Source organism: Sturnira hondurensis, unplaced genomic scaffold, assembly GCF_014824575.4.
Source record: "Sturnira hondurensis isolate 20B ecotype Veracruz unplaced genomic scaffold, ASM1482457v3 Scaffold0008196, whole genome shotgun sequence".
NCBI lineage: Eukaryota > Metazoa > Chordata > Mammalia > Chiroptera > Phyllostomidae > Sturnira > Sturnira hondurensis.
In genome coordinates this window covers 18,515,024-18,531,461 of record NW_028080827.1, presented here as the reverse complement: position 1 = coordinate 18,531,461, position 16,438 = coordinate 18,515,024, and the positions used below count along the sequence as shown (strand labels likewise).

Here is a 16,438-nt window from a genome sequence, read left to right as displayed (position 1 = left end):
TTCCTGTGTGTGATGGGAGCCACGGAATCCCAGCCCACCAGGTCCTCACTCATCTGTTCAACGCTCTTTAGAGAGCGCCTCCCCTCGGAGCCAGGTTCTGAGCCAGAGCCACTGGGCAACCCAGATGGGTGAGATCCCTGTCCTCATGAAGCTTCCAGTCGACCTGGGGACACAGCAAACAAGTGGACAGATAAACACATCGGGAGGCGGGCATGCATGTGGCTGTGGGCATTGCCTCAGGAGTTGCCGAAGACAGAGACAAGCCTCAGGCTCTGGGGTGTCCCCGGACCCCACCACCAGTGCTGGCTCAGAGCTGGACCTCACTCAGCAAACATTTGCTGAATTACCTGGTGTGAGAGAAAGCATGCGGAAAGTGCCCAGTCCTTCTGGTTCTGACTGCAGTAGAAGCCAGCGTGTACCCACAAACATCTCATCTCAATTAACCAACACTTATCAAGGGCCATTGAGTACCAGCAGGGTTCCAAGCTCAGAGACTCCAGATGTGAATAAAACCAGATCCCTGTCTCCCTGAGCTCACAGCCCAGGACTGGAGGCAGGCAGTTCAGCCAGCCAGGACCCCCATGCGCTATGACCACCTGTGGTGGCTGTGTGTGCACCAAGTCCCCGCCAGGCCAGGGCTGGGAGGCTGGGACTGGAACCCACTAGGAGGGAAGGACAAGGAAGGAGTCACAGATTTACACCCAAATCTACACAGATGTATAAACAATTACCCCCAGAGATAAACATGCTGAGCCGCCCAGGTGTGCGCACTGATTACCTAAGCACGTGTAGACATAATGCCCCTGTAGGCCCGATGCCATGTCATGACTAAGGCCTGCTAGTGGTGCCCCCAAACTGGGGAGGTGCGTGGGTGAGCAAGGGCCTGTATGTTGGAGGATTGGCACCGACGCCCTGGGAATTACCAGGCCCAGGCTGGGAGACACCCCGAGGTGGGCAGAGCGGTTGGTTTGAACCTGAGAAGGTGGGCTGATTATTGGCCTGTCTGACATGGCAATTACCAGAGATGGCCAATCAGTGATCAGCTGCACACCAGGCCTAACCCTCAGATCAGAGACCAGCAGGTGAGGAATTTGACGAAAAGTTTAACTGTTAGTTCTTGTGCTTGTTGAGGGGTTCAAACCAAGTCAGGGCCAGGACAGCAAGTGGGAAACGGGTGTGCTCAGAGTTGGCTGTGCTGGGCTTGCATTCCTATTAGGAGCAAACAAATAGAAAGTGTTTGGAACAGCTCCTGACACATGGTAGCCCCAATTCTCTTCCCCAACACCACGCCCTTGGTGTGTGGTGGTGAAAGTTCCAGCCTGTTCATCTCTGAGGAGAGGAACCAGGAAGCCAGCCTGGAGGAGGTGGCAGGAAGGTAAACCTCTCCTGCAAAGGGCCCAGTAATTTGTTCCTTTAGTGAGAGTTGGATCCCTCCTCCAGAGCTGCCTTCTGACGAAACCTTGGATTATTTTGTTTATTCTTTTCATAAGAGACACTATTTCTTTGCAGTAATAATAGCGATAGTGCTTTCTGACTGCCAGGCACTGCTCTGCTTCACACATGGTAACTAATCTTAACAATCCAAGTAGGAATGTTATTATTCCCATTTCACATATGGAGGAACTGAGTCCCTGAGTGGTTTAGGCAGTGGCACAAGGTGACACAGTAGGACAGCACCAGAGTCCGTTCTCTTACCACTGGGCTCGGCCCCCCCGTCTGGAAGGAAGATCTGGTTTTTTCTCCTTCACCCTCATTAATACACCGTGGGACCCCGGATGAGTCACTGCCCCTCCCTGAGTCTGCTTCCTCCTCCAGGAAGCAGAAAGTCCTCCCACCTGTGGCCTCCCAGAGCTGGCCGGCCATGTCCGTCCATGGGCTGTGCTGGCAGAAAACAAGGCCCAAGTGCAGCATTCTGGGGAACAGGCATTTCAAGGGTGGTGCTCTGCATCTTGCCCCCTGGCACAGTCCTCTTGGAGAGTCCTCTTGGAGCCCCTCCAGCAGACCCCCAGCTGGGCACACAGGCCCCCCCTCCGCCCCTCCCTGAGGGCCAGGCCTGGGGGCATGAATGAGGGCTCTGGGGGCAGAACCGCTCTCAGTGTAAACTCACGCAGAGAAAATCATGAACCATGCCTGCCGTTTGCACCCGGGCCAGGGTGCTCAGAGCTTAAATAGATTCTTAGGGGCTATTTATAGTCGAGAGATACTGAAGTTGTCTGGGTAATGGGAGCGCTGGCAGATTCCAGCTGGTCAGGGCCTGCCAGGGACTGACAGGGCAGAGGGGGAACTGGGGAGCCTTCTGCTGCAGGGTTCTGCACTCCCCAGCCTCTCCTCCCTGACCCAGCCAGTGCAGGTGTTACAGGAGGAGAAAGGGCTGGAGAGGAGCCTGCCTCCACCAAGAGCCCGTAATCTTGGGTCTCTCTGTGGCCTCAGTGGGCATGAGGCCAGCTGCAGGACCCTCAGAGTTGAGAGGTGAGCTCCTCTACTTTGAGTCTGTCATATCAATATGCTGGAATTGAGGCTCAGAGAGTGGCAGTAACCTCTCCAATGTCACACAGCTAGTGGGTGACAAACTCTGGTCTCCTGGTCCAATCCGAGTCAGCATCCCGTCTGCAAGCCTGGGTGTAAGACCCAGGAGGCTGGCTGGAGACACTCCCTAAGGAAAGACAGTGGGAATTCAACATGCAGCTACCGCCAGGACTTGGGGAACCAAGCCCTTACCTGGCATTCAAAGCTTCCAACTCCCCTGTTAAATATCTCCCTACCCCTTCCTACACAAAACACCACCCTCCAGCTACCCCTAGGCTATTCCCCATCCTCATACTCCTCTACACCCTTGTCCACACTCTTCCCACCTGGACGCCCTGGACCCCACTCTTCCCTGATCAACTGAAGGCTCCACACACCCCCACCTCAAGTCCTCTGAAGTGCCCACCCTGGGCCTCCTGCTCTGGAATCTGCCCTCACTTTGAACTCCCTACTGGAGCTAACAGCCCACTCAAAGAGGCCTGCTGTGATGCGTGCTGTAGGAGCCACCCAGATCACAATTTAGGGTGATTTAGGGTGGAGGCACTCCTTCCTCCCAGCTGCAGGGAGCTCAGGCTCCAGGCTGAGACCCTCTCGGGAAATAGCCCTCAGCCAGAGATTCACCTGAAGTCCTGCCCCTTTCCCTAGTGGGCAGTGGCTGCCCAGTGGGTGCTGGGTATTTAGGCTCCCCCCGCCTTTCCCCTGGGGGCACTATTCAAGGGCCATCCCAGCTCTAGAGCTTCTTCGAAGGTCAGCTGAGGCTCCTGTTGCAGCTGCACCCCAGTTTCTCCCTCTGCCCAGTCCGTTCCCTCACCCCCCAGGGCGGGCATTCTCAAGAGCTCGCTAACCTCTGTCTTGGAGAATGCTTTCCAGGTAAGCCGGTTTAGGACACCTGGTAACAGAATGGTTAAGCAGCCAGCCTGGGTTCAAATAGAGACCAACCATTTTAGCTCTATGACCTGGGCCAAGTTACCATATAATTGTTCTATTAAGTAAGAAAAATGCCAAGGCAATAGTTTCTCTCTCCTGAGGGTCTTGTGAGAATTAAATGAAGTGATATGTGCGTGGTACCTGATATTGAGAAAGCACTTAATAAGCATTATCTATTATTACTTACATTAACTTCCCCGAGGTTCAAGTAAGTGGGGATAGGAAATTATTTTCTGTGTCAAGGGGTTGCTGGTGACAAATAAGATTGAGAGGCAAAAAGTTAAGTTCTGTGCTGCTGTGACCTAACAGAGATCAGGGGTCAAGTTCCCCGGGGGCTTTGCCTATCCTGGAGCTGTGGTCTGGAAGCCTGGCCCTCCCCCGACTGATGAAGATGCCTGTATTGGCTTCCTGTTTCTGCTATAACAAATTTAGTGGCTTAAAAAAACCCGAATTTATTATCTTACATTTCTATACGTCAAAAGTCTACTATGGGTCTCTCCTAGGACTAAAGTGAAGGTGTTGGCAGGCTGTGTTCCTTTCTAGAAGTTCTAGGGGAGAATCTATTTCCTGCTCATTCGGGTTGTGGACAGGATTCAGGTACTAGGGTTATAGGACTGCGGCCCCCCTTTGCCTGCTGGCTGTAGAAGGAGGGTTGATCCCAGCTCCTACAAGCCAGTGCATTCCTCAAAGTCAATGCAGGCAGGTGGAGGACATCTCAAAGCTACTTTTTGTTATCTTTTACTTCTAAAGACTCCTGTGATTAGATTGAGCCCACCTGGGTAATCCAAGCTTCTCGTCTGAAGGTCCTTAATCACATCTGCAAAATGCCTTTTGCCATGTTAGGTAACATTCACAGATTCCAGGGATTGGAATGTGGACGTCTTCAGTAAGGAAAAGGCAGGGGTCATTCTGCCTGTCACAGCCGCCCAGCACAGGGCAACCTCTGACCCAAAATTCACCTCCTCCTTTTCCAGGGGGAGGTCTGTGCAGTTCCCTGTGCAGCTGGGACTTACGGCCCCAACTGTTCATCCGTCTGTAACTGTAACAACGGTGGTACCTGCTCCCCAGTGGATGGCTCCTGCACTTGCAAGGAAGGTAACGCATTTCTTTCCCAAGCCCGTCCCCCTCAGATGCACACCCTGCCCTGGGGGGGCCACCATTCCAGGGAGCAGGGGGCCTGTATGTCAGGTTCCAGCCAAGGAAACTCTCCCCTGCCTGTGGGGAACCTCAACAGCGGGCATGTAATAAAGGGGATTTGTTACCGTGGTGTGAGACAGCTGAAGGAGCAAACGAGGGTAGGTGAGCAACTCAGAGGTCTCAGCTGTGGGAGGAGCTGCTACCATTCCTGGGAGTGAGGGCCACCTGGCGGGAGCTGGGACATGGACTGAGGGATGGCACAACAGTGCAGGAGCATTTGCGAAGGAGACCCAGGCACCGCTGAGGTCTTGCCAGAGGCAGAGGGAGGAGAAGAGGTACCTGGTGTCTGTCCTGCTCCTACCCTCCAGTCTGTGGGCCAGGTCTCCCACTGGCAAGTCCATCTGGGAGCCAATGAGGGGGAGCTTGGGACATCGGGGGTTGAGGTTGGCCACCTGTGACACATAACAGAGCAGGGGAAGGGGAGAAATGGATCCAAGGGCAAATAGGCCAGTGACCAGAGTGGGAAATGAGGCTGTCCCCAAAACAAAGGGCCCTGGGATTAGCTGGCTGACTGCACCCTAGACCAAGAAAGCCCTCTGTGCCTCCCAGGTGGTCCCCTGCCCCAGCTGGTTCCCTGCCCCAGGTGGTTCCCTGCCCCAGGTGGGTCATCAGCCCACAGCAAAAACAGTGGGAACTGCAAGGCAGGAGACCCTCATTCAAGTCCCAGTTCCCTTAGCAGCTGTGTGTATTTCTGAGTGACTGTGTGGCATGTGGTCCTAACTCAGCAACCAGAGAAGTTGGGGCTTGGGGGGAGTGCACAGAAAGCTGTGCTGGGCCTGAATGGAGAGGTGACAGCCTCCTGCCCTCCCCACAGGGTGGCAGGGTCTCGACTGCACCCTGCCATGTCCCAGTGGGACATGGGGCCTCAACTGCAACGCGAGCTGCGTCTGTGCCAACGGGGCGGCCTGCAGCCCTGCAGACGGCTCCTGCTCCTGCACCCCCGGCTGGCTTGGAGACACCTGCGAACTGCCCTGCCCGGTGAGTGTCCCGGGCTGGGAGGACCCTGTGGTCCCCGTGTCCCCTCACCCCCTTTCCCTGTGGTTATTTTGTCCACAGAGGTGCACAGAGAAAAGTATATATGGAAGCCTTGCATCAGGTCCCAGCCCCAGTTCTAACCTCTTGGTGGCCACTTTCCTACTTTGGGCCTCAGCCCTCTCTATAAATGACAAACACTTGGCAGCTGCAGTGATGTGGCGAGGTGACACCTCTTTCCCCTTGCAGCTCTTGGTAGGGGGGCATATTTACCTGAGCCCAAATGCAGTTTCAGAACCCTTCAGGTACAGTGCCAGAGGACAGCCATATAACCCAGCAGAGCTCCATTCCTTGATAGGCCATGTCTAAGCTCCCTTCTGGTTCCAGCATCTGTGATTTTATGGCCCGGGTGTGGGCGGGCTAAACCAAGTGCTACCAGCAATACCCACCTAGACTGAATGACTGGACCTCAGTCTAAGACTCGAGTAAGTTGAACCGACTGATATGATGACGAATGAGCACCACCTTCTTCCACAGTAACAAAGGGTAAATCATCATCCCTCACGTGGGATTGATGTGTTGCGACTTGCAAAGCACATTTCCATTTGCAATTTTAGCTCATAGTGATCTCAGCCCTCTGAGTCTGGCCAGGGAAAAGAGAAGCAGGGTAGGACCACCACCCCCTCCTCCCAACCCCTGTGCTCTCGTGAATGGAGCCAGAGTGGCTCCGTGGCCATGTTGATCCCATTATAAAAAGTGCCCCCGCTGTGCCCCAGCCCAAGCCACTCGTCCTTGTGGGGCAGTGGCTCAGGTTTGTCCTCAAAATCCAAAAGAAGTGCATGAAACTCTGGGGGTCCAGATCCGATCGTGTCTCTCTCCCCTCTGTCCGCAGGATGGCACATTTGGGCCGAACTGCAGCGAGCGCTGTGACTGCAGCCACGCTGACGGCTGCCATCCCGTCACAGGCCACTGCTGCTGCCTGGCCGGGTGGACAGGTAATGCCCTTCCGCCTCCCACCCCCCAGGTCCTGTGATGCTGGGTTCTCGGTCTTCCCCTTCCCTTGACTGCTCTCTCCATCACTCCTCCTGTTCCCTAAACACGTGCTCCTCCCTTTCTCTCCCTTCCAGTTCATTCCATTCCGCTAAGCAAATACTTATAAACACCTATTTTCAGGCTGTCTTCTACAGGGTAGGGCACCCTAATGAAGATTCAGACAAAGGCTGACACCTGGTGGATGTGGGCATTGGCAGAAGATGCGGGAGAGAGAGGGACAAGGAACTTTCTCCCTGGCCCAGGCTCCGTCCTGGGCTCTCCCTGTCCCGTCAGCCCACCTTCTGAACACATGGCAGGTCCCCCGCTTTTCTCTCTCCCACTGCCACCACACCAGCCCAGCAGGCAGCAGCATCTCTCGGCCAGTGCCACCAGGCCTCCTACTCGGCATCTGGGCCTCCCCTCTTGCCCAGCAGCACCCGTTCTGCACGCGGTGGCCAAAATACGATTTTCAAGACCCATATCCTTTCACACCAGTGCCTGCTCAGAATGCCTCAGCAGCTCCGCACGGCATTCGCAAACAATCCAAAATCCTCATGGAGGGACCCATGTGATCTGGCCCCGCCCTACTCTTCCACCCCTCCTTTGCCCCCTCCCCTCACTCACTACATTCCCGACCCCAGGCCAGCCACCTTCCTGCCCCCAGGCCTCCCTACACGCATTCCCTCCTCTGCCTGGGTACCTTTGGCCCATCTCTCCACCTGCTACTGCCTTCTCACCTATCAGATTTCAACTTTAAGATGATTTCCTTTGGCCAGGCTCTCTCCCCTCCCCACCATGGACATCAGCTCTGTGGGAGCAGGGCCCACACCCACCTCTTCCACACGGTGCCCACTGCCCGCGGCACACCAAGACCATAGGCAGCACAGAGGCAGGGCCGGAGCCAGACCGCCTGGGTTTGTGATGCTGGGCGGGTCCTTAACCTTTCAGGGCCTGGATTTCCCATCCATACAATGCAGATAATTATAATCTTTGGAACCACAGGGTCTTTTTGAAGTTTAAATGAGTTTACGCCAGTACCTGCTAACAGTGCCTAGTACATAGTAAGTGCCTGGTAAATGTAAACCTTGAATACAGGAAGTGCTTAACAATGACATTCAGTGTGAATCAGCCCACCAGCCAGTCCCAAGGAGAAAGAAACGCAGGCGTTGCTGGCAGTGGATGTCCTCAGATAAATAATTCACACTGGCCGCTGCGCAGCCTGTGTTCTCCACCAGCAGGAAGCTGCCGAGCAGCACAGGGCCCAGGATGGCGCTTGCTCTGCAGCGTCCTCGGCCTGGCTCCCCTTGCCCTCTCTCTGGCCCACTGGCCCCCCAGACTCTTAGCTGGAGCCAAGTAGAACTCCACTTTAATTTTTCATTGCCTTCATTTCAAGTGAGCCAATAAGATTTTAATGACGTCTGGTGCTTTAGAAATTCTGTCTTTGATGGACAACCTTTCAGCAAAGCCTCAGCCATTCTAAAGCTAATTTCCCCAAACATGGCCCTAAAGTCGTTTCAAAGGAGCAATTGATGTCCTGAGGTTTATCCTGCAGAAGGACCCCAAGGAGAGGTAGGAAGGGGACGGGAACAGGCCCCAGCCTCCTGCCTCGCGCCCAGGGAGCCCTCCCCACCCACCCTGACTCCTCAGCTCTCCGCATATTGCTTGTGTCTCTGCGCAGCAACACCGGTTTTTCTGGGCCCAAAGTGGGTGCATGTCTTTCCCCTTTGTCCCCATAAGCCACGGGCTTCCTGAGGTCTGGTATCATGTCTAATTCATCTTGCCCTGCACTTAGTAGGTGCTTACTACATGTTCATTGAGATAAATTGAAATGAGCTGGCCTACAACCATATATGGTTTTTCCTCTCAAAGTGAAGGAGACCTTGAAGACGATCTACTCCCCTCTGTTCACCCTACAGATAAGGGAGATGCCCAAGTTCTCAGGACATTTGCAACAGGGGAGGGGAGAGCAGGACTGCATTCTCGGGGGAGCCATTTGTTCACTGCATTAGCATTTCCTGACTCAAGCGGTCACCGTCTTCATCTGGCAGCTACCGTGCGGCCAGCACGGTGTCAGGCTCAGCAGTGAAGGGCAACACTCACAAACAGCAGTGGTCCCTGAGCACCTACTGTGTGCCAGGCACTGTGCTGGGCACCAGAGATACAAAAATGACCTAGATGGCATCCCTGTCCATTATAAGCACCGAAAAAGGAGGGTCAGAAGCGTCAGGAAACCACAGTCCCTGTGTTCAAGCTGCTGGCAGGGGATACAGGATTCATATGTATGAAACATTCAGGTAATAGGTGGGGACAAAGCTATATGCTGGGGACTGTCAATTAGATGCTTGACTCTCCTAGGCAGACATCTAGAAAGGCTTCCTGGAGAAGGTGGGCCCCGAGCAGATCCTGAAGGATGAGGGCTGCTGACCTTGTGGCATGAACTTGAGGTCACACTATGTGGATGCTTAGCACCCAATATATATGCATGGAGGGTCCTGAAATATAAAGCAGAGAGAGTCTCTAAGGTTTAGAAGGGGAGGGACCTCTAAGGGAAATTATTACCTGCCTTCAACTATAGGGAAAACAGGGCCTAGGGAAGGTGGCTGATGAAGCTGTGCATCTTCAGAAGCTGCAGTTGGAGAACCTCCCACCAGGCCAAGGTCAGCCCCTTTGACATTAGTAAGACCCCTTTAGAGCTAGGCACTCTGCACAGGGAGAACCGTGGGCCCTCCTCCCCACTTAGGCCCCACTGTCTTAAGTTCCAGATCACTCTTAGGACATAAAAGAAGCTCAAACATGATGCAGACTCTGGCCAGTGGGGGTCTGTGTGTAGTGGCTACAACGAACAATTCACACAGACTACAAAATCCTATGGAGAAAAAGGGATGGCATGGCCAGTCTCTGAGTGAGAGAGAGGGGCAGGCTTTTATTGCTTTTCTGGGTACATTACATCGAGGATGGTCCTCATTTACTGTGTACAGGTTTGCTTTAGGTTGTTACCTTTTATAGGTAACAAAGGAGAGGATATTTGCAAATGCAAGGAAAAAGTGGTTGAACTGGTTACACTCCAGGTTTAGCATAGATTTTAGGAAGTTAAAGATATGCAGTACACATTTGCTGCCTCAATTCAGGTGAGGGAGTTTTAGCAAAAAGCAAACCTCAAAGCAGCCTAGATTCAATGCAGGACTGATTCCCCATGGGAAAACCGATCTGAGGGCTTGGGTCCTGAGTGCTGACTGGCTCCGCACTGGTTTTCCGAGTCAGGGGCTGGGCTACATTCGCCATTGCCACACAGATGGGTTCCCTATGACAATGTGAGCCCCACTCCCACAGAGCCAGACCTAGGGTAGAATAATTCTTGCAGCCACCTGCAATCTGGGAATAGTCACCTTGTCCCTGTGGTTCTAATCTCCAAGAAAGAGGACCCTTTTCTGACATGAAAACATTCTGAGGATCCCACGTGTGAGAGTGGCTGTACTTTTAACATCCACCACTTGGGGGAAAACAGTAGCAAAATGCTGCCATAAATTCAGGTGGTTTTATGCAGTGTTTGGCAAGCAGTGTGTCTTATTAATCATAGCAACATCTGCGCATAGTTCTAGGAAAGAGCTGGGTCTGCGTGTGACACAGGAGCTTGGTGGAGTCGGCCTTAGTCCGGGGCACCCCGCCAGGAACAGCAGCGCCCCTCAGCCTGCAGTCTGAATCATGGGTGTTCAACACCCACAGGCAGAAGAATTCCTTGGGACACACCACAACTCCTGGTTTTGCACAGCTTCGTGGTTCCCCTTCCCCGGGCTCCCCTCCAGTCAGTCGATGGTGCCGGTCCGGGGCACACCTCCTGTGCACCGGACACTCTACTGGGAGAGACCTCCATCGAGGGGTGAAGTTGGGCCACCAGATTCCCCCTGAGGAAAAATCCCACCCCCTGGGGAGAAGCCTGCCCCTGACCCCACCCAAATAAGTATGTGAATCCTGCTGTGAAAAGGAGTCATCACAGGGAGGGAGTGGGGCAGGGCACCAGGCAGAATGAAGTACTGGAGAGTGAGTGAAGCCTGTGGCCTCCCCTTCCTCTCTGTTCTGTCCAGCTGTCCTCCTCCGTGTCCCCACCTTTCCCACCAGCCCAGATGGGCTCGTACAGTCCCAGCCCACCTCTTAACTGGGCCCTCTCCCACTGTGACTGGGACTGGCTCTGTCCACTGGGCCTGAGTATCTTCCTCCCTTTTTCTTTCTCTCAAAATCTCTGTCTTTATAACAAGGCTGACATGAGTTTTATACTAATTCTGCTCCTCTCTGAGCTTCTGACATTTGCCTTCCGAAGCCACACAGGCCTCCAGGGCCCACCTGGTCCATTTACCTGATTAATACACGTGAGACAGGAAGCCTTTCTGCTTGGGAGCAAACCCCACCCCAGAGGTGGGGCCTCCAGCCTTTTAAAGTTCCTCTTAGCCTTTGGAGATAATCACCACCAACACTTACTTCCCCTCTCTCAGCTCAGAAAAAAAGTGTGTAGGCCTCGCTTCGCTCCTCTCATTTAGAAATTCCACCTGTTCCCCTAGGCCTCTTCTGGCAAACTGAGGGTCATTAAATCCATTTGTTGGGTCACAGCCAGTTTTTTTTCTTTTAAGAATAGAATATATCACAGTGCAGAGAAAGTACCAGAGTACATCATACACTGTGTCATTTTTCAAAGACTTGGTTTCTATTATGCATATGTGTGACCATATGACGTAAAATACGTAGTGTACTGAGGACTATGGTCAAGAGAATCTGGAAAGAACCCATCCACTCTCCAGGACCCTGCCCAGAGCCAGCTGCCTGGGACCCAGCAAGAGCCAGTGGCTCCTGGGCTGATGTGTGTGCAGCTCACTCCTAACTCGGGCAGCCCCCGGTGACAGCACTCACGTGCTGCATAGTTGGTCTCTCCCAGGCCTAACCCGGAATCAGAAATGAGGGGGCCCCTCCATGATCTGGCCCCTTACTCCCACAATCTCAATCTCTTGCCCTATCTCAGTTTATACTTTATGGTATGGTCCCATGGCACTATTTTTATATTCAAGGCATGATTCTCCCTCCTGCCTCCTGTTCTCTGCACGTAGGGTTTCTTTTACCTGGTCAGATTCCCTTTAGCTGTTAGGATACAGTTTCAGTATCACCTCTTTCGGGAAGCCCTCCCAGACAGGCCAGCCTTGGCTGGGTTTTTCTTCCGCTTTCCCAGATGCATGGTTTGGCTCCACCTCGAGCCGCATGGTGCCCCCCTCCTGCCGTTCCTCCTTTTGCCCTCACCCTCTCACTGCTGACCTGACCTGCCTCTGGCCCACAGGCATCCGCTGTGACAGCACGTGTCCACCAGGGCGCTGGGGCCCCAATTGCTCCATCTCCTGCAACTGCGAGAACGGCGGCTCCTGCTCCCCAGAGGATGGGAGCTGCGAGTGTGCCCCTGGCTTCCGAGGGCCCTTATGCCAGAGAAGTAAGGCTGAGCCCCTCACCCCCACCTGCCAGACCTCAGGCGGCTCATCCTCCCCGCCCCTTCCATTTGGAACTAGTCCCGACCTGAGAGAGGCTGGCCTCTCAGAGCCAGCCCCCATCAAATCCCTCCCTCCCTAGCTTTTTTGTCCCCAAGTTCAGGGGCCTCCTCTTTGCTCCTCTCTGCAGAAAGGGGCCCTCCAAAGAGTGGGGTGGGTGTGGCCCTCCCCATGTTTTTGAGGAGCCTGCCTTCATCACTATGTGGGACCAGAGGAGTGACCAGCTGGCTGGGGCCCCTTGGGCTGCTGACCACACCTCCCCTTCACCCTCAGTCTGCCCCCCTGGGTTCTACGGCCATGGCTGCGCCCAGCCATGCCCCCTCTGCGTGCACAGCAGCGGGCCCTGCCACCACGTCAGCGGCACCTGTGAGTGCCTCCCCGGATTCTCTGGAGCTCTCTGCAACCAAGGTACTGTCTCGGGGGAAGATGGAGCCAGGAGGGTGAGGGTCCTGGGAGAGGGTGGCCGAGAGGAAGGGGTGTGGGGAGTCTCCTCATACTCTGTGGAGGCAGCTGCTTGCTCCTTCAGGACTTGGGCCTGCCTTCCTAAGACCTGGGCGCCACGAGGCATGAGACGAAACCATGATGCAGTTAAAGGCAGAGGCTCAGAGAGGTTAAATCGTTTCTCCATGGTGTCACAGCTAGCAAGTGGCAGAGCAAGAAACATTCTGACTCCAAAGCCCACGCTAAATGCATGAACAGTGAAATAGGCACAGGTGAGGCCCACGTGGCTTGAGTGAGGGCCAGATGGCAAAGACAGAGACAGCTGTGGGAGCTCAGAGGCGTGGGCCCCGGCTTCGGCCGGAATTGCAGCTTTCCGGCCCTTCTCCCCTCGCACTCAGGCCAACATCACAAACCCCGCATCACCAGCTTTCCTGTCCCAGCAGCAGAATCCTACACCAACTGCAGCCGACTCCTGCCACTCAGCAGGAGTTGAAAGAGAGAGAAAGCTTATTTGCTTTGGTGGGCTGCTAACCTGGCTTTACGTGGGGGAGAGCCCTGGTTTGTAACATTTGTAAGTTTCCATGGCACACTATTCCCACCTGTGGCTGATTCCAAGGTCCTAACGGTTAACACCCAACAGAGCAAAGGCAGAAGCTGGCTGCAGCACAGACCATTGCTTGTTGTTCAGCCAGGCCAGGACGTGTGCGTGCGGGGGGACGGCTCCCTGGGGGGCAGGGGCGTGCAGGACTTCACTGGGCCTTCGCTTGAAAGGAAAAGAAGGGAAAAAGGCATTCGAGTAAAGGAAACTGCCTGGGCAACGCACAGAGCAGTGGACATGCAACTGTCCAGCAAGCAGCAGGGAACAGCCGAAGGACAGAGGAGCTGGGGGTGGGAAAGGCGCTGAGAGGGTAGTCAGGGCCTTCAGAACAGCTGTGGACTCCAGGTTGCAGAAAGAGGGAAGGGATCTTATTAGATGAAGGTAAACTTAGAGCTAAAAGCAACTTCAAGGTCATCTGTGCAAGAATCTCCTCTGGCCCCTGCTTAAATGCTTCAATTGAGAGCTCAGGACCTCCCAGAGACCTGATCCTTTTGATGAATAATCACCACTGAGCTGGGCTATTTCTTAAGTGCATGGCCGTTAATATGTATGAGTGAGAAGTTTACTCCATGATGCTTTGAGGTCACGAGAAGTTTGGGCCCCAGGGAAACATATGTGACAGTTTCATTTGCTTGCAGCCCTCCTAGGACAGTTTAATCATAACCTGACACATCGAGGTTTACTTATTAAACATCAGAGACCTGGCCATCAATACAGATAGGCCGGGTCTAAATTAAGACCTGAGCAGCCCGAGGAGTAACTCCCGGATCCTGCGATGTCTGATTTATCACCCGCTGGCCTAATGAGCGTTTTCCACATATAGATCTAATAGCGTTGGCTATTAATGGCAACTGCCCTGGGTAAGTCTGAAACCTTATAAAAAATTGAACTGACGCTTTCTAATGACCAGCATTCCAGCGAGTTACAAATTACAGACATTGCTTATACAGAATCATTAAACATAGATTAAATATAACCAGCTGTTTTCTTTTCACCAGCCCAGCCCCTTCTCTCCACCACCTCTCTCTTCCCCTCAGTCTTGATTCAGCTAAGAAGTTGACCGATTAATGTATGAGACTAATCACATGAACAGCTCTGTGGGTGGATTTGTCAGCCTTGTGTGTGAGAGAGACTTTCAAAGATGAGACTGCCTCGTTAGAGAAGCACAGCGTTGGTTTTGAGATGGGAGTGAATGGATAGGCTCTGGTCGGGCCTGGGGGGTGGGTTCCCCAAATCGAGCACCCCCCAGAGGAGGCAGGCTGCATGCTCTCCGGGAAGCTGAAGCCAGAGCCTACACTTCAAACGAGGGATGTGTACCATCCTCCGGGCAGAGGGAGGAACTGGGGGTTTTGCCAGGAGCACAGGGCCGCAGCCAGCCAGCCTCCCCAAGCTATTACCCTGCAGCCTGAAGCCAGTGGTTGAGGCTTATCACCCCCATTTCGAAGATGAGGGAATGCAGAGAGGACGGCTGTAGTTTGTGCAAAGGCACTTAGCCACTCTACGGCAGACCTTCCCAGCTGTATGACCTTGGGCAGGCAGAGGCGGGTATTTATAGACCCTCTGAAGAATGCAGCTGTGGGCACAGGAGGGGAACTCATCTGTGTGCAAAGGGAGAAGATGGGCAGTTCCTAAGCAGATCCTTGACCCCAGGGTGGTCATGGCCGTGGCCCGGGAACTCCTGGGGTGGATGCAGCTGTGGGTGGAATCTGAGTGCTGGTGAGGGCAGGTGCCAGGCTCTCCTGTGCCCACAGTGTGTGCTGGAGGGCACTTTGGGCAGGACTGTGCCCAGCTCTGTTCTTGTGCCAACAACGGGACCTGCAGCCCCATCGATGGCTCCTGCCAGTGCCTCCCCGGATGGATCGGCAAGGACTGCTCACAGGGTAAGCTGCTGCCTCCTGGGATTGCCCCCCCATCCCAGGTTCAGGTCAAAAAACACCCCACTCCCCTGCCCCTGGTGCCTCTGCTTCTCAAGGCTGAAATCTCCTGCAGATGGGAATGTCCGCCTGAGTCCCACTTAGCTCTCTAGCTGACATGATGAGTTGTTAGGATTGATCACTGGCATTATTAACTGCTGGTATCAAAGGTATTAATACTGTTGATAGAACCATTCATATCAATACTGAAAACTAATCCTCCATTAGCACCTGAGCAAGCAGTAGCCCCTGTCTGGATGGGGAGGAAGAGGGGGTTGGGACTGACATGCTGGAATTTGGGAGTAGGGAAGTGAGGTGAGGGCAGTCACCTTAGAGGGACAGGGGCATCCTCTGGGTGGCCCCTGTGAATGTCATCCTGGGCACAATAAGCCTAGACAGGGTATTATAGGGACTGTTCCTATAGGTGTACCCAACCTAGTGTGGAGGTGACAGGGGCCCCCAATCTAAGGGCAAAGACCCAGACTCTGCCCCGTGCGGCTCCTCAGCTGATGGGCGAGACCCAGCAGGTGCCCCTCAGGGAGGTCCCGGTTGGATGGCTTGGCCTGAGGAGATTCCCATTCTAATGGAGAACACACAGGTGCCATCCTCAGGGAGCTCACCCACCAGAAGGGCGGAGTCCCTACCCTGAGAAAGTTCTCAGCCTCGTGGGGAGGTCAGAACACTGTTCAGTCAACTGCAGTGTTCAGTTTACCACATACACCTGCACATTCCACATCAGAGAGACAAGACCCAGGGGTCCCCAGAGCTGGGAGACAGCAAAGAACCTTGGCTTAATGGGGATCCTGGGTGGCTGGGTCAAGAAATGGACAGAGAAATTCTGGGTACAATATGGTAAACCCCTTGAAAGCCAGGAAATGCCTCTTGGCTCTGATATGCACCCTCCCCTCCTTTCTCCCTGCTCCTCTCTGCCTTGCCCTCACCCTCCGTGTCCCACCCACCCACCGGCAGCTTGCCCACCTGGGTTCTGGGGCCCTGCCTGCTTCCACACATGCAGCTGCCACAACGGGGCACGCTGCAGCGCCGAGGACGGGGCCTGCCACTGCACCCCTGGCTGGACTGGACTCTTCTGCACGCAGCGTAAGCTCCGCCTCCGGGCCTCCCAGCTATTCGGAATCCCATGCTGCAGCCTACTGGCTGCCTTGGGCATTGTCCAGGGCTGCAACCCGGAGGGTCGGGGAGGGAGGAGGCGGGGCCCCAGGGCCAGGAGCCCCACCCCCTACCTCTAGGATGGAGCGCACCTGGATTCAGGGATTGGTAAGCACAAAGTCCTGGGCGGTTAGGGCTCTTAAGTT

General features: G+C 54.3%; 1 protein-coding gene across 12 annotated transcripts in view; it reads left to right on the top strand.

The window, feature by feature from the left end:
- Positions 1-16,438, top strand: part of MEGF11 (multiple EGF like domains 11) — a 354,305-nt gene that overhangs the window by 321,113 nt on the left and 16,754 nt on the right. For 10 of the 12 annotated variants that reach the window (XM_037054172.1, XM_037054170.1, XM_037054182.1 and 7 more), the window contains 7 exons: positions 4,428-4,548; positions 5,465-5,628; positions 6,515-6,617; positions 11,972-12,118; positions 12,447-12,581; positions 14,964-15,092; positions 16,095-16,223. In XM_037054172.1, coding sequence (XP_036910067.1) covers positions 4,428-4,548; positions 5,465-5,628; positions 6,515-6,617; positions 11,972-12,118; positions 12,447-12,581; positions 14,964-15,092; positions 16,095-16,223 — 928 coding nt within the window. The remainder of the gene's footprint in view (positions 1-4,427; positions 4,549-5,464; positions 5,629-6,514; positions 6,618-11,971; positions 12,119-12,446; positions 12,582-14,963; positions 15,093-16,094; positions 16,224-16,438) is intronic. The other 2 variants (XM_037054176.1, XM_037054171.1) reach the window with 1 other exon arrangement.